Here is a 19950-nt window from a genome sequence, read left to right as displayed (position 1 = left end):
GTGTCAGGCCATTGTGTCTATGGACGAATGTAAATGACGGGAAGGATTTGTGTTAAACTTTGTTGTGCCTGGCAAGAACCAAAAGAGGGTGTGGTGTCAAATTGCTTGGCTTGAAACAGGCATATAATACCGATTTTTTAATTATACGTATCATAAGTGACTCTTCGTATTAAGAGAAATACCGAATATGATTTAAGAAGAATAATTTATATCTTCAACATATATCCATCATGATAGTTCAGGGTACCTCACTTATCTTATCTTTCCCAAAGCGTTCTAGAACATACAAGACAACCGCTCCCCACAGCGGGGCACAGCTTAGCGTAGTTCCTCACCGAGAGCTCACCGAGATTTTAGACCCCAGAGTAAAAAAAAGTTTAGAGCCGAGCTAGGATCTGATCGCAAAATCTCAAACACTACAACCACAAACCACATTCCATCACAATGCCTTCAGTCGGAAACCCCAACGGCCCCTGCAAGAACCGTCTTGCCGCCCGCGCCTCAAAGGCCCGTAAGGACCGACGCAAGAAGTCCCAAGCTCCCAAGGACAAGGTCGCAAAGGCCGACACAACACGAGGCGCACGAAAGGGTCTCTTGCCTACAAGCGGACCTAGAGCCAAGATGAGTGCCAAGAAGGCGCGCAAGGTCGAGAAGGCAATGGCGCATGCTATGAAGCGAAAGATGGAGGCTGATGGAGAGGCAGAGATGAAGGGTGAGTTTGGAAAGGATTGAGGGGTGACCAAGTACTGATTTGTTGCAGATGCCCCCGAGGCCGAGACTGAGGAGAAGACCGAGGAGGCTGAGATGGCTGATATCCAGTGAGGGGTGTGCGATGGTGGAAAATGATAGACAAAAACGAACGAGCGGACGGACGGATTCACGACAAGCGCCAAGTCGGAAACTACCAGCGATGCGATTCTTGAATAACCCGCCCATGATAGCGGCAAAGGGGGAACGTCGTGTCGAAAGATGTAAATGTGGTACAAGCACTTGGATCAACCCGTGTCGAAGATTAGCACGGATTGAAGGAGCACTATAACAGTGTACCATTCCATATTAGAGACGCAAAGGCGCATATTGCGGGAAACAATCTCCAGACATTCCCGAGAATAATGAGCATGACGATTCGATCTTGACTTATTTGGATAGCAGTTGCTGGTCGTATATGGTGTTGTTAATCGGATGTCCTAATCTTCTTGTGATGGAATATTGGTGCTTGACAAGGTGTATTCTGGGTCGATTTATATATGTATCAGATGACCCAGTTTGTCTTTGGGCTCGTATATATGTCAGAGATATCTTGTGGCGGTGGTGCTACGACAGAGTCTTAGTTCTACCCTTAGTCCGACCCGATCGATATGTTGACTCAAGCTTGCTTCTTGGCTTTCTTCCTCCTGGAGGTAGACTTGCGCTTTGGTCTTTTGGGAGGTCTCGGGGGCGGTCCTAACTAATCAGCCAAGGCGACGCATTATTAACCATCGATCCACTTACCAGGTGGAATATTTTCTCTCCATTCCAAGATCCTTTCTGTGGTCGTTGCGTGTTTAGTATTGAAGGTGGTCCAAGGAGATAACCCAAAGAGAGAGCCAGCCGCGTAGAACCGCCTCGTGAGGGCCTTTTCGCAACCAAAGATTCTGCCGATGCTTGCTGCTATAGCCCAAAGGATTGAGACGAGAAAGTCGCGCAACCAAATCAAGATGGACATGCCTGGCATGAATGTGAAATACAGATAGGTACTGGCTTATGCGGAACATGGCGAGACCCAAGCGAGCTTGAGATCGAAAACCGGACAAGGTTTGAAGACATCGAGACGCAGAGAAACTGTGGTTAATACAACTAAAGATAAAACTTTCCGGAATTTTGCCTTCCAATGAGGGCATTAATAGGCTTCCTGTCGCCCACTGGGTGTACATCGTCTATGGATACGTTTTGATCCATGATCGGATGCTCCTTATGTCACTGTGAGACGACGACGTTGATCTTCAAGCCTTGGATAGTTATTAATGTTCAGGGAATATACGTACGCTCGAGTGACTCACCTATACAACTTCACATTGGGTTATTTGTTCAGATATGGTCAAGTCGTTTGTCAGAGTTGGTTCCCTCCTCACGCCGTTTGCATATCCTTGATAAGGGCCCTACATAATCTCTTGATAGACCACAAGAGTGAAGCTTTGTATGTGAAGATCAGTTAAAGTCATGTTTTCTGAAAGGACGACGGACTGGGTATCTACCTAGGCATGCCCGGTGACCGCACTAGCCTAACAAAGGGGAAAAACTGGCATTTACAAACAGTCTTGGTTGAGTAGGATTTGTTGGACCATATACTGATCAATATTGAACCTCAGGACAGAGGATTATCTGATACGTGTCACGCTAATCTGCTACCAGCTCATCTGGAGGAGCAGTGATTCACTCCCCTTTTAAATTCTCCATAACATCTCTCTATTTCAACTCGACAACTCACCCATTTACCTTCTTTCTTCTTAACTCTTTCAGCATCAATCTTCAATCAAGACTTCATACTTTCGAGCTCGCAAGATGAAAACCAAAACACCTACTCCAGACGAAATGTATCGCGCTGACGGCACGAATGAGCCAGGGTCTTCCGACACTCACTCTGGTCTTCAAGATACCATCACCATTGGCTCTGACAGCGACGAATCTGACATTTCTTCTTGTATTCCTTCGTCTGATACTTTTGGTAAGTAGGAGGATGAATCAACCCCCCTTTAATCCAATAACTAACACAAACGTAGATAGAAGTGACCTTACTACCAGGATCAAAGAGTTCAGTGAAAGATGTCTCAATAGCCTCCCTCTCAACTTCATGACCGCCGATTTCAAAAACTACATCTTCTACAACTCAAACCAGCGCCTTGACGAAGCTAAAGCAAGTAGCGTCGACCTGGATGACATTGCTGTTGGGGATGACTGTCTCCCAACTTGGTCTGGACGATCTTGGGATCCTACCATGGAATCTCTACACGGCATCATCCAGTCTCGCCTCGCCACGCAAGATGAAGCTCAGCAAGCAGGAAAGTTGGCGCGTGACGATATCATCTGGAAAACAGGCGTGAAGCTGTATGAGGCCAGCGTCCAGGGTATCCCACTGGAGGATATCTACATCGGTTTGAATCTGCTGCCTGTCTAGGGTGCAGCAGCAGAGGATGCGATCCGATATCTGCATCATGAGGACCAAAATGAGCAGCAAACACCGGATGAAGACGAAGATTGGATCTTACCTACCCACGATTTTGAGACTGAACAGGTACACGACACTAGAGCGGTATCGCTATCCCAGAGTACGACCTTCGTGTCGTCTGACGATTCCACCTCCTTGAGCCTGATGTCTCCATGCTTCTCCAACACTGATAGCGACATCGACATTGACAGCGAGTCAGATCCCGACATCAATTCCGACGATGTCGAAGAATTTGACGACACGTTCTCAGTCGACAACATGTTCGATCCCGAGCCGCACTACCTCGATTCGGACGATGAAGAAGAGCTAAACATCTTCCACGGTGCCCATGTCGTGGGTCTTCCGTCTCAATATGCCAACGTTGATCTCGAGATGTGCGAGGCCTCCGATGAAGATGAGGTCGAAGACCTACCAGAGATGGAACTTTGTATAGACGGTGAGCTCTACAAAGCGCTATTCGATATTGAAGGGGTAATTGATGTTGAGATTGAAGGGAGTCGGATCATCTGCACAGGAGAACTCTTCGAAGAAGGAGAGGAGATAATCGTGGATGGCCCTGAAGATGATGGTGCTGGCTCTGCTGTTTACGAAGATGAATACAGTTCGGCTTCTGAGTCCCCCAAAGAGAATGCTGGAGATCGGATGATCCTCGACACTGGGCGTGAAGCCGGTGATGGTCGTCTTTTCAATTCCTGGGAGGGCTCTTCTTGGGGACAAGCTACTCAACACGAAAGCCTTGACGATACTTTCCGGGAGACTGAGGATGGATTTGTGTGGTAATTTGAAGGGCATCTGTGATGCTCTGGAATGCTTCATTTCATGTATCTAGACTCTGGCACAACTACTATTTACAAACAAAGTGCTAATCATCTCATAGCCTTGATACCTTCATTCAGTATCATGTAGCAGCCCCTTCCCAAATCTTTGAGTATCATCTTTCAGTGCATGGCCTGATTCCACACATCGTCGTCATCCACTTCCATCGATACGGCAAGATGGAACTCCTCTTGCACATACTGAGCCAAATTCTCCATCTGTCCAGATGAAGCAGGGGAAGATAGGGCTGAAGAAGAGGCTTTAGACACCTGAGCAGCAGGCGGAGCAAGCAGACCTGCGCTAGGTGATTGAAGGACACCTGGACTCTTGGGTCCATACACTTCCCCTTCCAGCTTTGTAACACGCTCCTTCAACTCCTGATTTTCCCTCTCCAAGTCCGTAATACGCTTCCCGTTGCCCGATTTGGCACCAGATGATCGACGGATTCGAATCTTTCCTGGAGTACGATTGGTAGGAGTGTTCTCGGAAGTACTAGCGGGGCGTCGTACGAGGGTGAGGCCTCGGCCAGTGGAGGGGCTTCCGGGTGTCACGTTAGCTGTCGAACCACCCATCTCGATAGGCGTAAGGAGGGAGTTGGTTGAAGAGTGCTTGAAACGACGCGGGGTAGGGGTGATTTCATCAGCCTTCAGGTGAGTAGTGCACCGGGCGTGTTTGCGGGCGAAGCCAACAGTGACAAAGGATTTGCCATAACTCCTGCAGGTATTCTTTGCACAAACCCAGGCGGCCGTCTCCTCCGAGTAAGCCATGCCATCGAGCTCTTCTCTAGACTCACCATGAGAGCTCTCCTCTTCAGCCATGGCATGGATATCAGCAGAGAAATGGCGCTTCGCATTGTACAGAAAGCGATACGTAGTACCGCGTTTCTTGCAACCTGGTTTGACGCAAAGCCAGCCGCTGTCTTTGGAAAATTGCATTCCATCAAGCTCCTCATGGGAGTCATCAGAAGAACTGACCTCCTCCGCTGCGTTCATGTGCGCAGCTGAGTTGAAGTGCATTCTGACATTCGCCATGTTGCTCATGATCTTCTGGTAACCCTTGCATCCTTGCTTAATACACTTCCAGAGGCCTTCGTCCTGGGTAGCTTCCATCCCATGGACGTCAGTCGTCTTCCAAATCTCGTCGCCAGACTCTTCGACGTCTGTAGAGGCTAGGTCTTCTTCAGTCAGAGCATGACCGAAAGATCTGCTGTGCTGCTTCATGGCCGTGAACGAGTCAAACTTCATACCGACTCTAGGACACTTTTCGTTGATGCACATCCCTTTTCGACCGTCGACATTAAACGCCATTCCAGGCAGGGGCTCGTTATCGCTGCTGTACTCGAAGCTATCTTCTTGGAATTTGATATCCCACCCGTCACGATGATCTTTCTCCTGAAGATGTCGGTAGAAGACCCTGGCATTCTTGAAGGTCTTTCCGAACAGCAGACAATCAGACCAGTTGCATCGCAGGGCACGGATGGCTTCCTGCTCAGCCTTGACCTCGTCAGCGGGAGTGTTGGTTAGAAGGGCCTGGTTCAGTCTGGTCGCAATCTGATGAGCGTCAGTGTCTTCATGGCGGATGGACTCCGACTTGCACTTATAGTCCGTGCCGTAGTGATAACAGCAGGGCTCATTGCAAATGTTTCTGTCGGAAGTAGCAGTTTGAGGAGCGGGACCAAAGACATCATCCTCAGTATCTTGGGCGTTAGAGTTGGAAGGAGGCGAGAACGAAGACTCGGTATTCTTAGTCTCATCGCTCACTTCGCCGGATCGATGACCTGACGATTCCCGAAGATGCTCGAGATAAAGAGCACCGGTAGCAAACTTCTCCCCGAACTTCTCACACTCGTCATCGTAACATTCCCACTCGACTTGATGACCGCTTGCGCGCCCGTGTCTGTTGAGGGCTGGAGCAGCTGCGAATCGGTGACCACACTCGCCGCAGACATAGGGTCCTCTGTGCCAGTTGTACTCGTGCTTCTAGCACTCATCAACGGAGTTGAACACAAAGCCGTCGCAACCTATATAGGGGCAAGTGAGAGTCTGATTCTCGGGGTAGTTTGGGCAGTCAAAAGACGTGTAGCCCTCGGGTGGATCATATGTATCCTCCATCGGCTCCATGGTGGATGGAGCGAGGGCGAAATAGAAGTGTTTTGACCTGAGCTTGCGCGAGTCGGGTGGTCTTGAGCCTGCATTTCGATCAGTATACGACGAAAGAGGAGCACTCAACGAGTACGTACCTTTCCGTAAAGCTTTAGAAGGAAAGCAATGTTTTGTTGTTTAAAAAAGACGTAATAGTGAGAACCGTTCAGCGCAAATAAACAAAGAGCTAAAAGGATGAAGTTCAAGTCGGGTAGTTCAAGATGTCCGCTTCTCAAAATTGAGACTTGAGAATACCAAAGAGGGGTAGATACCAAGGTGTGAATAGATGCTAAGCTGGACTTGAGTAAACGACTACGATACAAAAGAAGAGACGAAACACTGGAGCGTTTGGTTGATGAAGTGTAAACACTGCAGCAGAATATCTAAGTCGAGCCCGTTTACACCAAAATGCGCTACGTTGCCGGGTAACTGGATCTTTATTACTGCCACTATAAGTAATAGTAATTAACGTACTGTAAAATGAGAATCAGCCTAGAATATAGAAGGGCTAAGTATATCTTAGGCCATTCAGTAGCATCTGACATTCTACAGTAAACATGCATATTGTTTCTCATCAGTGTATCTTCTTCAACTTAGTTCGCATTAGCTGAGTTACGTAAAAGGGGGTACCATTATATGGTTTTGAGAATGCAAATTGAAGAGATTTAAAAAGTCAATGAACGTAAACTAAATGATTATCTACCTAAGGGAATATAACGAACGTAAAAGAGATAGAAAACGAGATGTCTATGCAGGTCTTGCTGCCGAAAAGAAAGACATAATTTTTGCTTGCATGCTTCACCTACATGAAAAGTCACAGCATCCGGTATGGTGTAGTGGCTAACATTTCGCGCTCTCATAACCTGAGAGATCAGTACCGCGGAGCCCAGGGTTCGATTCCCTGTACCGGAGTTTCTTTTTGCAGTTCCTATTACACATGCATCTCTTTTTGTTAGTGAATGACGATGGAATTCTGTCGGTCGGGCGTATGCATATTGAGATTCTTGACCTTTGTTTATTATAATAAGTCCCATAGCATTGGAACCGATAAACCCACTATCTAGTGAGCTTAGTGAGCTTATTGCATATCCGACCTTGTGAAATAACACTTCGCCCTACCTCATTTACACAACTGCTATAAGAGAACATCTAGTAACTTTTAACGTAAATAGTGATCCGATATAAGAAACCGCTAAATAAAAGAAACGCTAGAGGCCAAACCTGTCTCCCTGGTATTGAAATGAGTGTATACATAAAATGCCCTTAACCCCCGTGCTTCCTCCTTAAATGCCGAGTTAAATGATCACGCCTCGCAAAATCTTGGCCACAGTATCTGCATACTGGCATGGATATGAAAAATCCCATGCCAGCAGCCTCATTTGGATGGTGAGTGCAGTAGTGTCTTTCCAGATCACGCCTCCACTGATGCCCCTTTTGGCAGACGTGACATTTCTCTGGCTTGTCCACTTTTCGCTTCTGTCTTCTGTGATCTATGTTAGACGAATGTAGTATTGGGAGTGCAGAGCTTGTGTTGACTAACTTTAAATCACACGGTCGTGTGCCATGCTTCATCTTTGTCCGTTTCGGAGTATTCCCTACGTTCGCTGGTCGTTCAGGGGTACACTGTGTTGGCGGCACCTCATGCGTTTGCGGGCTCAACATGTCCGACGAGACATGAGTCTGTAGTCTCGGTAAGGATGCTTGAGTTTCGATACATTCAGACGACTCCCCATTATCTGGGCTGGCAAATGTTGCTGTGGGAGGGTTTGTAGTCGGCGGTGGCTGCATCGTGAGAAAATCCCAGCTTGTAAATGAAGTGAGTGCGTCTTCACCCATGCCCAGGTATACGTCGGCAAATAATGCGTCCTCCGTAGGGCTCAGCGAGAGGTCGCTCCATGGGACGCTTGAAGTGTCAATGTCAGGATCGAACATGACATCCGATAAGAAGAGGTTGTCGCCCCGTTCCATAGTCAAGCAACTTCTTCGCGCCGAGGAACACAATTTTGCACGACCAGATGTATCGTGATTTTAGGTAGAGAAGAATCGAAATATTTGATGTTGAATTCCAGTAACACTCAGAACCACCCGGGAGAGGCTCATCGTTCAGGCCATAATAGCAGCGATAATGCGGTTGGAAGGCTGAGCCTGCCATTATGGCCGGAACGATGAGCCGTCCCCAGTGGTACTGATGAACCAGTGAAACGGAATTGAAGAGGGGAAAGAAAGTACAACAGGCGAGAGAGTGGAAGAACGCATATTTATACTGATGGCCAAGTTATCGCTTTTAGTTTCCATAGCATCCAGTTCTATTGGTGGGTTTGGAGGCCTATGCAGCTACGTGAGGGGGTTGTGTCATATGATGGTAGGCCTCCCAGAATGAAGCAGAAATTCTTTTCTCTCCAGTTCCATCGTCATTCAAAGCTAGCAAGTGAACGGAAGTAGTAAGTGAAACAATGTGGTCGTGTGTATCGCAACCTCTTTTTTATTATTAACGTTGTATGAACCATCAAATGGTCGTGTGTATCCTTTGCATCTTCTGACGTGATTGCAGACAAAGTAATTGATGATAGATGAACCTTTCAATTTAGATGTGAGACTATCTATCTGCTTCCACATATCATACAAGAGATATGCGAAGAACGATCCATAAACTTATTCCCATCAAGACGAAACTCATTCGCCCAAGAGCTGATCTGATTATATCCAACCAGAAATATGAGGGCACTCCATTCGCTCCCTGATTTGCATGACATCTATGAGATCTGACATTGTATTTCGCCTTCTCCAAGATACAAGACTTCCCAAAACTGTTTGTAGGTTCCGTCCGTGGTTTTGAACGTAGTTTCGTGGAATTTCCTCATTATGTGCATCAATATTCTCAGTGTTGAAGATTGCTATTAAGCAACTTCGTCTGGTGCTTCTCCCTGCACATGGACTTCCAGACACTGAGCATCGGTCTTTAGACCCCGTATGAACAACTGTTTCTACTCAACAAGTAGTCAATGCCGATTATTATAATTGCTCAGCGACATGTTGAATAGCTGAGTGCGTGCCAAAAAAAGAAAGAAAAAAGAAGTAATAGTGTCCGTGATACCGTCGGACCTTGATAGCCACCATCGCACCTCGCTTCCACAATAAAGAATTGCCTCTTTCTTTTGTCCTTTGCGAGCTTGGCGTTATAGTGAAGTCTGGTCCATGTTGATAACTTTCCACTTTCAGGTTCAGACACCGTGATGGAGGAGTGCGAGCGGGGAGAAGCCGGCGTCCTACTACCTCCAGTAGTGATCACAGCTCCTTGAAAAGCCCCAGGCAGTTTCTAAAGACATTCCGTAAGACCGGTGTTCGGGTTCTTCGAATGTAGAATTTTCTCTAATAATGATATAGAAGCCTTGTGACAAGGCTGAGACCCAAGAACTGTCACTAGTACGATCCATCTGCATTCTAAACAGGGAAAATTGTGACAAGTTCGAAATATTTGTGGCGAGAGGCCGGAGGATGCGTGTTTGAGTGAATAACAAACTCTCCAGTGCCGACATGATCCGACCTAAAAAGGCCCGCACTTCAGTTGAGCCCGGGAGGCATACATCGAAAAGGCGTCATGAGAGAAAGGGCGGTGATGCTGTTGAACACGACATATCGATTTGAGTGACAGAATCATCTTCGTTGGTGACATGAAGCGTTGACGAGAAACGAACGAACAGAAATAACCACAATAATTTGGCGGCAGAATCTTTCTTGTCGCACACCCCAAGGAGTCATGGTTTCTCTCTAGAAGCCCTTTCTTTTCTGGCGGGGTCAGTGGTGTCAATATAATAAAGGGGGCATTGATGTGTCAGGTACTCGCCATTCAGGCGCAAAGGGGAGGATCTGCACTACAGACATCAAGACTATGACCTCTCGATTGATTATGAACCTTCGAGGTAGTTCGGATGCGACTGTGATGGCTTCCTCAAGCTAGTGAGCCTTCAACCAAAGCTTCAGTCCTTGTTGATTGTGCGGTAGCTTTGGCGCACTAAGACATGTATCGTCCACAACGTCTCGCAAACTCATATTTATACGTACTACGGCAAGCACTGAAATGACGTCAATAGTATCAGCGTATCAACGGTCGCATTGTGCCACTTCCAGACAGGATCTGATGGTGCATATAGGCAGTTAATATAGCAAGATTGTATCCAGGGAGAGGTGGTTCAGTTGTTCGAAACCACATCATCGGGCTCATCCAGTTTGACGGTGGTGAAAAGCGAACGATCTTCATGGAAGCCCAATGCGAACAAATGGACCTCTCAAAAAAGAATACCAGTGATCTAATATGGGGAGCAATCAACTGGTACCTGAAATAGCGCCAGACCTGTTTGCTAAGCCATTATACGAAATGGGGTGCCTCGAAACAAAATGGCTTGGGGTAGAAGACCGTTCCGGTTACCATCAAAGGGATTCTCAAGCCTTGGGTCGGTATTTTGGATAAGAATTCCTGTTTTGAGATCTGGTGTAGCTTTCAATCTGGCTCTGCTTCATGCGCATCCTCTGTCCTCTGTCCTCTGTCCAAGTGCAGTGTCCGGGGGATCGAAAGTAATCGCAAAGATGGTTTCGGTGTGGGGGTCATTCCGATAAAAAAAGAGGCAGAGGAAAGGACTCGCTTCTTCTACTTCCTCGCAGTACAGACAAGTTATAACTAAGCTATGCTTGGCTTGTTGGCACATTCTCTCACTCGAAAAGATTCGATGACAATTCTAGTTCTGGAGCACTTCGACGGGTTTGGTAATTGTTGGCTCCAAGGTATATGGTGGCTATACCCAACCAACCGACCCGCTGAAGAGTAAAAGGACTGGGAAGAGTGCTTCTAACTTGAAGGGCAAGAAATACGATTCTTGTGTGTTCGAGGCCATTCAACCGAAACTGTTGTGTGAGTGGTACCCATGCCATGTGCGGCGATTCGAATTCTTCACGGAAACGACTGCATTGTGAGTGATGTGGTCGTGTAACTTATTCAGAGCCACATTCAGCTTCAGCACTCTTTCTTCTTGACGCGATATGATGTAAAAGATGGACATGCTGTCGCCAATCGTGACGAACTCCTGGTTGGATACCACATTGGAACGCATTGAAAGAAACTCGTCCATTGTAATGGCATGGACAGCAAAGGCTCTAGAAAGGTCGAGCCTCGGATGGGAGAAAGCAGGGTCTGGGTCTTAAAAATAAAATGATGTCAATCTCAGCATCTTCTGTCTTTACTCTGGGTGGCTTTGGAGAATCTTCTTCAGCCGCGCTGTGTCGAGGTCGATGATTGAGACTGACATTTGTCCATCACCATAGGCCCGTTGACCGGATCTGGATCGAATTAAGACTGGTCTCTTGTGACTAAGTTGGCCCCCTTTCCTTCGCTACCATCTGTTGGTCAGTTAGTATACATTGTTCAAGAGAAACAAGATACAAGACTTACTTAGCCATCATGCATGCATTCCATCTCTTTTGTCCAGAGAATGATGATCTTTCGGTCCACGTTAGGACAAGGTCCGGATGTTTTTGTCTTGGTTTCGTCTTGTGGTTTCACCTTTTCGCTTCCAGGAGCGCAAAGAAAAAAGCAATATAAAGGACCATATTTGCTAGATCGTATGAAGCGATGGTCGTATACGGGCTGATACTCTCAAGCTCATGCTTAACGAGGAGCACTGATCCACTATAAACGACATGTTTCTTGATCAAGCTGATGTTCTGGGAAAGGCCGAAAGTCCAAGTTTATAATGACAAGCTTTATCAGCAACAAGTCATAAGGTCGTTTCGACGGAATGGACTTCCTGTCGGTGCGAGGGGAGTCAACCAGGCAGGGGCTGCGGTGTAAGTGACTTCCTTGGTGTCACCCAGAACCATAAGACCATTGCGATAGATGCGCAGGATACCTATCGTTGCCATGTCTATAGGCTGCCAAATCATGAATCGTTCGATGTAGTAGTGTTTCCACTCTCAGTACCGCAACGCCTAGTCGTCGTCGTTGTATTCAATGACAACCACATGTGCCTAATACTGTTAGTATAGTCCAAGATAAAATTCCAAATACTGCAAGTGCTTACCTATCAACTAGTAGGACTTCAAAGACTGAACACTGCTTGTCTCCGTACCGACAATATGGGACTCGTTGAGTTCGTAGTGTGAAGTTGAGTTGTCATCACGACAAAGAAACGACAACTGTCTCATGCTATACCGGTGTAGAGATAGGGTATAGTGGATTGTGGTTGACGCAGGAAAGCTAAAGCGTTCGTCCAGTGTTTTGAATTGGAGGTACAACACCGCTCGTGGGGAGTAATCCCAACGACGGATCCCAATGATACTAGCTAGGTCAGCTTCGCAAGGAAATAACTATGGCTGGGGACTGACTGTATCATGTTTCCGACTCTCCTTGGTGTGTGGAGGGTGGGAAATGCGCCTCCACTGAAAGGATGTGAATGGCTGACTTGCTGATTCTATCTCTGGCGATGATGTGCCAGGATATCTTCTGCTGCATCTTTAAGACTATTCTCAAGAATGTTTTCGTTATGGACTGCAAAGTCATAGTCCCGATGAAACTTGGAAGAAGTGAAGTAACAGAATGTGTAGTAAAGAGCAACGATCAGGGGAGAAGTGCGGTGGAAAGATGAAGATTCATGATGAGAGTAAAAGCGATTACTTATGGTCATCATTTCCTTCATACGATTACAATCATTCTACAGATTTCATCATTGACTCTATCAGCGACGACAATCGATAATTGTGTGGCGGGACAAATATGGCGGCGACAGGCCACAGCAGCAAGCATACGAAGTTAACGGCACGATTAATACGGCCGAGTAATTCTTGCGCAACCTGCCGTCTGAAACTGTACAGTATCCGTTTACCTTGACAATCTAGAATTGTTATCTCTTATTCATTGGACCCCGAGTGCGACAAAACACATCGTCGTCGGGATCACTCCCGACTTCTTTGCCATCGTCATTACAAACCGATATTACCATTGACCTGGTGGTGCATGTGGGGAGTATCATTATGAATGACTTCACGGAGATCTCTCGGTTGTAATAATTGCATCATTACTTACTGCAAAGACCCGTGATGCCTCAGTGTATTGTTGTCTTTGCATTGACCCAATCTCAAAGTAAACAAACAAAACAACCCACATCATCACTCAATTGCTCCCCCACGATATCGGCCCCGTTTCATACCTATACCGCAACTGACGTGTCTAATCAGATAGGCGTCTCCTCCTGCCACCTCACCAAACATCCACTGGCAATCCAGACAGCAATCCCGAGCAAATCGGTTAGACACTGTCCCCGTGATACCCCAGATTCGTGCTTCCGTAAATCTGGACCATGATCCTTCTATTACACGTCTACACACGGCTTAATGTCCCAAACAAGATACGCTCCCGCCCGTGTAGCGGAGGTGAAGAAGCATTGTCCCGCATGTGAATGACACTTTGCGTTTCCCAAGCGATTACACGTACAAGCAAATGTCCGGCATGTCTACATGTGCAATGAAATCAGAATGTACGAATACGTGTGCTTGTATCTCGGTCTGGCATGTGCTACGTAGGTACACAGGTGACCGCAAATGAGTGGTGTTTAGCTGCGGGCCTTGGTTACTTTCACGATACCAACGTTAGGCGAATCAATTTATGGGCGCGGCCTATCAGATTGTATTCCGTCCAATCCGAAGCAACTCTACAGCTTGGTCGGTCAGTGTCCGTTTACGAATTCACGGCGCAAAGGGTTTGGTGTCAGCTCATGCGTGTGTGTGCGGCCAAGGTCGCCACCGAGATATCGTGCAAAGGCTAGGCTGAATAGCATCAAGATGGCAAACATTAGTAAGATAGTACAAGTCAGATCACAATTAAACAGGAAAAGTAAAGTGCGAGGCGAATTAGCTTTCATTTCTAATGAAGCCAGGCCGTGTCAAAGGCCTGCCTCCTATCTCTATCTGATATTGATATAAATCTCGTCATCCGAGTAGATAAGAAACCCGAGCGAGTGTGGTATCCCCAACGCCAATGATGATATGGAAAATTGAATACTGGAAAAAACAGATAGAGCCGCCCAAAGATCCTTGCCGATGCCATGATTGCTGCGCTCCCTACAGCGTACAATGAGTGGCTCTGGGGTCACAGGGACACAGAGTGACAAAGCCAAGTAAACACGTCTATCATGCAAACTTGTCTCTCCACAGCGATCCAAGGCCCTTCCAGATGCCAGAGAGCTAAACTCATCAAAGGGTGGTGAAAAAAACAAGCACCCACTGCCCCTTCGCGCCAATCATCCCGCATCCCGATCGCCTGTTTGCGATCGAGGTAAATTTCGTATTTCGTAAGACATGTTTCGTGTCGTAAAGTATGAAAACAAGTAAATGACAGAAATATCAATGCCGAGGCTAAGATGGAAAAGCAAACCCAGGTGTTGGAATACACGCGTTCAAACGCCGTCAAATGAGATCGCGAGACAATGTATGTGGAGGCTAGCTTGGCTGTCTAGGCAGCATAGGCTTCGCGGTACGAAGTGTACGGGCTGAACTGCACGTTGTCGTAATTTGAAGTCTTGACCTTGGAGTATTGGACGCCGCCTCCGTAGCCACTAGAGTAGGTAGTGTCGCGAGCAGGCATCGAAGGACGCTCACCGGCGCGGGCAGTGTGTTCAGCGTAGTATCCGTAAGCATCAGAGGGCTCAGCGGAGCGCGAATAGGAGTTCTGGAGCGTTGTACGGCCACCATCAACTCGGTATTGCATCACATGTTCGCCACGCGCTTCGGGGCCGTGCTTCTTGCTGCTGCGGTGGGCCTTGCGCTCCCGTCGTTGGCGCTCGTACTCATCCTCCGAATCACTCTCAGGGATCTGAGCCTGGTGCCTGGTGCGGCCTCGGCCGCGGGGGTCCAACTCGGGGTAGGCGCCGCTAAAGGTTTGAGCTCTGGCGATGCCTGGCGCGTAGCGACTGCTGTGGCCACCCTCAACAGGCATGGTAGATGTCCTGGGAAGGTCGCGTCGGGGAGGAGAGCTCCCAAGCACACCAGTTGCTGTAGCAGACTTGTGCATGTGAGGGCGAGCGGTGGGAGGAGTAGCCTCGAGGGGGTCATCGACAACCTCAGGCTTGCTGTAAGTCTTGTCGCCAGCTGAGTTACGTCGAGGCTTGGCAGATGATCGGCGAGCGTCGTCGTCTTCGGCAGGGGCGGCGAATGGCGAGCCCACAGGAGGTGGAGTGGGCGCAGGAGGTTGGACGTGGCGAGCGAAAGCTGCTGGGACCTTGCTTCGAGAGGCTTGGATGTAGTTCATCGCAGCATCGGCCTTGCTCTGATATTCGACAGACTGATACTGAGGAGGAATGGGAGGTGGGGGCATTGAGCTGGTAGCGGGAGGAACAACCTCCTCACGGTGCGTTGATCGATCTCGCTCGCGTCTCTCGTCGTGCTTCTTGCTCGACTTCTTCTTGTCGGACTTTGAGGCGGACTCGCCATCAAAGGTCTCGATATAAGGTTTCGACTTCTTGCTCTCCGTTTCCCGCTTGCGAGACTTATCGCGGGTCTTCTTCTCGGCGCGTCGGGCTTCTTTGGTGGCCTCCTTAGCTTCCTTCTCGGCACGTCGAATGGCGTCGTCGGCCTTTTTTCTTCGTTGCCGCTCGAGTTCCTTTTCCTTCTCTCGCTCACGCAACTCCCGTGCGTACTCTCTTTCTCGTTCTCTCTCCTCTCTCTCCCTCTCTTCACGTCTTGAAGAAGTCTTGTCCTGGTAGGACTTCTCTCTCCTCACAGTTCGGACTCCCTCAAATAGATCAGCAGGGCGATGATCATCCTCGTAAGAACGTGAATATGAAGCGTATCCCCTGGGGCCAGGTGAAGGCTGTCGGGGAGACTTATAACTTCTCTCAGGTGTGTGGATTTCATATTTATATGCGGATGTAGGTGTAGGTCGACTTGATGAGGGGCTTGCGGCCGCGGCTGTCTGACGACTTGATGCACTTGCAGCTGCCTTGGCTCGCATCTGCTCTCGCAATTCGGCGAGTCTGGTCTGATCGTCGTAGCGTTTCCGCTCTTTCTCATCGGCCAGTAGTTCATAAGCGGTTTGAACACGCTGGAACTCGTCCTGTTTTTGAGCCTTTAATGTTGGGTCCTGAACTTTGTCGGGATGGCACTTGAGAACGAGCTTTCGGTGCGCGGATCGAATTTCGGGTAACTGAGCATCCTTGGCAACACCAAGGATTTTATAAGGATCAGGTTGTGTAGACATATTGGGTGGTTGGTTGATTGTCGACTACCGTTTAAGGTGTCGAGTATGTAGAAGTAGGTGGGATAGATAAATGTTGCTCGTTGAGGATATCTATAGCATGGATCCGAAGGTCGTCGGAAGGGCGAGGCTTTAGTGAGTTATGATAAGGCTGTATCCTACAAGCAAGGCAGGGCTGGGAAGTTGTTTGTATGTATATTAAAAACCAAGTTGGGTATGACTTGATGTAGTTGAGTGGTCTGGGCTTTTGGGGGGCGGTGTCTTGTGAGTCTCGTCGCCAGAGCAAGTTGAGGTGAGTGGGTTGCTCGGATTTGCAGGGTACCGTAGAACCAGGCAGAAATTTGTACTTGCAAGTAAATGCAATGCAATGCCGGATCAAACGAAAGAACCGGGGGTGGGCAGGCGAGAGTATTGACAAGGTGAGCAGCCGGCTGCTAAGCTGAGCACGACACGACACGAGAGAAAAATAAAGATGTAAAAATGTTTGGTGGTTGTTGATTTGGTTGTTCACGTCCACGGGGAACAGAGGAACAATGCGGGAGAAGGAGACAAGACAGCGGTCGTTGGGGTATTGAAGGACAAGAGAGCAGATGAGGTCACGGGCAGAGCGTGGCCGTAGACAAGGGGGAGTGATTCGTTGGTACAAGGGACGATAGTGAGGACAGGCTAGAGTTGACGATCAGACGCCAGGAAGGGGGTCCACGACTCTGGAGGGTCGTCTTTGGGCTTTGGGGGTGCGGTCCACCTGTACCGTCTCGTCTGGTGGTGCGTGGTGTGTAGTGCGTGGTGCTGGTGCTGGTGCTTGTTGCGTGGGTGCTGGACCTGCCCGCTGCTAGTGGTCACTGATGGTCCAGAAGGTGGTCCACTGGAGGGGTGCTGTATGTACTTGTGAGGTAGTCCGGGTCCCTCTTTGCTATGGAGCTGGTCCCGTCTGGTCTGGTCTGGCTGTGGTGGAGTTCTTTTTTTTTTTTTTTTTTCTTTTCTTTCTCGAGTCGTGACTTGAAGTTGGTTATGTATGACCTCGAAAGAGTCACTTTATTTACCGATGAGTTCTCGATTGTCTAGAATGAATCAACTAGTTGAAAACTACTGATCAAGTTGAATGGTTTGACTCGCAAGTCGTGTGGTTGAAACAAGGTGGCTGGGCCTAAGTACTGAATGTACCTTCTTTTCTGTGCTGTGCCAAGGCTCTATCGGCCTGAGGCCTCAACAGGTTAAATAGCGTCCAAGTACGTACCGCTTCGGGTGGAGCGAGATTTATCGAAACGCAAAGACAGATCACAATCAATTGGATGAGGAGATTCTGGTTCCTTTCTGCAAAAGGCAAAGAATCAGGAACGTGGCGAGTTGAGTTTACTTTAATTCACTGTTTAATGTGAAAAAGAAAAACTTTCTTCACGTTGTTCAGCCTCCTTTCTAATCGTATCCGTCTCGTGTTTTTTTGTTTTGGTCGTCGGCGGCGGCGGCGATTAATCATGAGCTGACTAGCACCTCCGACTGGACTGACACGCCGTAACGAATGCTTGGTAAAAAAACGATCGGTGGTTTTTTTCCTCAGTGTCCGTACGTATTGAGCGAATAGTGTCACAGCAAATGGAGAATCCTGGCTCAAGAGACAGCAACTAATGGAAGGGCGTCGAAGGCTCTGATTGAGCCCAGCCAAGGACAGACCTGCTGTAGCCCGCACTTATACCAGGTTAGTGAATGGTCCCCTGCTGTCCTTCACTGAAATCGCTCGCCAAAATGGGTGTCCGCGGGCTTGATTCACCATTGCGGAAGTGGGCTTGTGGCGCGGTTCGCTGGTGGTACGCGGATCTTACGAGTCGAGATACGTGGAGGTACATTCCTCACGGTGGCGAGATTCACCGAGCTAGAGGTATCAGGTTAGGTGAGTCAGGTAATGGCGCATGTACCCCGTCACTCGTTCGCTGCGCGAGGATGACCGACGCTGAGAGAAGCAGGCGATGAATCAGGATGACTGGCTGTGAGCGATGATACAGTCAGTACTGTAGACCATTCTGACATGGGTGTAATGTCAGATACAGCTTCGGATTTAAGATCAATTACTGGATTGGAGTAATCCCTTCCAAAAGAGTCAACCCCAATTAGATAATTCCCCCTTGATAATCAATGATTAGTAGATGGCGAGTCCGACCGAGATGGTGTACCTTGCATTACAGTGATACGAAGCACAATACCAAAGTACCTCGATAATTGAAGTGGCTGGTGTGGCGAGTAAGACCCTTCAATTCCGACTCGACTCTTTCTTTGTCGGAGCTCGGGGTAAATCTAGATAGATGAACAGTCACAGTCACCGTACAATGACGAGGCAAGACGAGGCTTTCCAATTCTTCGGGTCTGTCGTCAATTCAGGGTCCGGGTGGAGATAAGCTGTCATTGAGTAGTAGTCCGACAAGTCCATCAAACTGATGAGCTGTATGAATCAGCCCAGGAACATCCTGACAACTACAACTATCGGCCCAGTAAAAACATCATCAGTTCTTGGATTACAGTTCAGGCGTTCATCAAGCCCCGTCTCATGACGGCAAGCCTTGGCCTGACTGCAGAGTGCAGACATGACAATCCATCGCAGCTGGATACCCAAAGTTGCCCGCTGTAGTAAGCCTGACTGGTTCCCAAACCCAAGGCTAAATGCGGTGTCCATCTGTCCATCTATTTGGAGGTGCCCAGCGGGAGGGATGGGAACGGAAGCGGGAGGGAGCGGGACGAAGCCCAGAGGCGGTGAGGCTGATGACTGGCGCCTTTCCTTAAATCTAGCATTGCACCGAAACGATGTGTCTTTGGCAGCTGAAATACACGAGGCGGTGCTGAAAACGAAGTAATGGTTTCTATTTCGGCAGTTTCAGTAAGGCTGAATTATCCAACTAAATGATGACTATGACGATGATAGCAAGCATATTCTACGACACGATACGACTGTGACCGTGGTAAAGTGAAGCAAACCGTAGCAGTGCTTATTAGGCGATTCGCTAGTGAGTTGAAAGTAAAGCTGTGCTGGACCGTCCCCCAGATTGGACAGCCAAAGTGCATACATCCATCCATAGCGCAAGTGAAGACATATCATTTTTCAACAGACGATAGTCTCATCCCATTGGGTCACCATACGTATGGGCTGACTGGCCGGCTACCATTCCCTCGTTGGGCTGAGGTGGTCGTGAGGCCATCCGACAAGAATCCGAATTGAAATACAGCATCATGCTTGTAGCAAACGTTGACAGCATAACGTGCAAGTGATGTTCTTACCACGAGACATGAGCACAGATCGTCGATCAATTACTCGGTGTGTAGAGCTCTGGGATCGACGGCTTGAGCTGTCAGAGCTTGGAGGGGGGGAGGCTAAAACAAGCCAAGATCCGAGCTATGCTTTGCCCTGTCCTGGTGATGTTCCATGATACAGCTCGGGTAGACAGCTACACAAGTGCGGTCAATTGCTTCAAGGGAATTGCATGTAATCACCGTAGCGACGAGCGTCTCATGAGCTCTTTTTAGCTTCAGGTTTCGTTCCACGTTTCTGTTCCTTGGACCTTGCT

General features: G+C 48.3%; 6 protein-coding genes and 1 non-coding gene across 7 annotated transcripts; 4 read left to right on the top strand and 3 right to left on the bottom strand.

The window, feature by feature from the left end:
- The first annotated feature begins 422 nt into the window (after window positions 1-422).
- Window positions 423-1129, top strand: FGSG_02007 (uncharacterized protein). The gene is made up of 2 exons (XM_011319573.1): window positions 423-712; window positions 761-1129. Exons 1-2 carry the CDS (start codon window positions 445-447, stop codon window positions 820-822), a joined length of 330 nt encoding a protein of 109 aa, XP_011317875.1. The 5' UTR covers window positions 423-444; the 3' UTR covers window positions 823-1129.
- A 1442-nt stretch (window positions 1130-2571) lies between these two features.
- Window positions 2572-3154, top strand: FGSG_02006 (uncharacterized protein; the record flags this gene model as incomplete). Its single annotated transcript, XM_011319572.1, has 2 exons — window positions 2572-2704; window positions 2760-3154. 2 exons carry the CDS (start codon window positions 2572-2574, stop codon window positions 3152-3154), a joined length of 528 nt encoding a protein of 175 aa, XP_011317874.1.
- A 989-nt stretch (window positions 3155-4143) lies between these two features.
- FGSG_12057 (uncharacterized protein) lies at window positions 4144-6141 on the bottom strand (the record flags this gene model as incomplete). Its single annotated transcript, XM_011319571.1, has 2 exons — window positions 4144-5991; window positions 6028-6141. 2 exons carry the CDS (start codon window positions 6139-6141, stop codon window positions 4144-4146), a joined length of 1962 nt encoding a protein of 653 aa, XP_011317873.1.
- An 843-nt stretch (window positions 6142-6984) lies between these two features.
- FGSG_20540 lies at window positions 6985-7074 on the top strand. Its single transcript has one exon. It is a non-coding gene; the product is annotated as a tRNA-Glu (tRNA).
- A 499-nt stretch (window positions 7075-7573) lies between these two features.
- Window positions 7574-8357, bottom strand: FGSG_12056 (uncharacterized protein; the record flags this gene model as incomplete). The annotated part of the gene is made up of 2 exons (XM_011319570.1): window positions 7703-8357; window positions 7574-7652 (listed from the first exon to the last, which is right to left on the bottom strand). The coding sequence occupies exons 1-2, from the start codon at window positions 8128-8130 to the stop codon at window positions 7574-7576; spliced, it is 507 nt and encodes a 168-aa protein (XP_011317872.1). The 5' UTR covers window positions 8131-8357.
- Window positions 8358-10557: 2200 nt separating this feature from the next.
- Window positions 10558-11358, top strand: FGSG_12055 (uncharacterized protein; the record flags this gene model as incomplete). Its single annotated transcript, XM_011319569.1, has 3 exons — window positions 10558-10755; window positions 10900-11068; window positions 11303-11358. The coding sequence occupies 3 exons, from the start codon at window positions 10558-10560 to the stop codon at window positions 11356-11358; spliced, it is 423 nt and encodes a 140-aa protein (XP_011317871.1).
- A 3301-nt stretch (window positions 11359-14659) lies between these two features.
- FGSG_02004 (uncharacterized protein) lies at window positions 14660-16402 on the bottom strand (the record flags this gene model as incomplete). The annotated part of the gene is made up of 1 exon (XM_011319568.1): window positions 14660-16402. The coding sequence occupies one exon, from the start codon at window positions 16400-16402 to the stop codon at window positions 14660-14662; it is 1743 nt and encodes a 580-aa protein (XP_011317870.1).
- Between the last annotated feature and the right edge of the window lie 3548 nt (window positions 16403-19950).

This window comes from Fusarium graminearum, chromosome 1, assembly GCF_000240135.3.
Source record: "Fusarium graminearum PH-1 chromosome 1, whole genome shotgun sequence".
NCBI classification, from domain to species: Eukaryota; Fungi; Ascomycota; class Sordariomycetes; order Hypocreales; family Nectriaceae; genus Fusarium; species Fusarium graminearum.
This window is presented reverse-complemented; position numbering and strand designations above follow the sequence as displayed.

Excerpts from the sequence above, each read along its gene's own strand:
- FGSG_02007 (XM_011319573.1), top strand. The coding sequence starts at position 445 with ATGCCTTCAGTCGGAAACCCCAACGGCCCCTGCAAGAACCGTCTTGCC. Across the intron at positions 713-760 it reads TGGAGAGGCAGAGATGAAGG|ATGCCCCCGAGGCCGAGACT; the intron begins GTGAGTTTGGAA and ends GATTTGTTGCAG.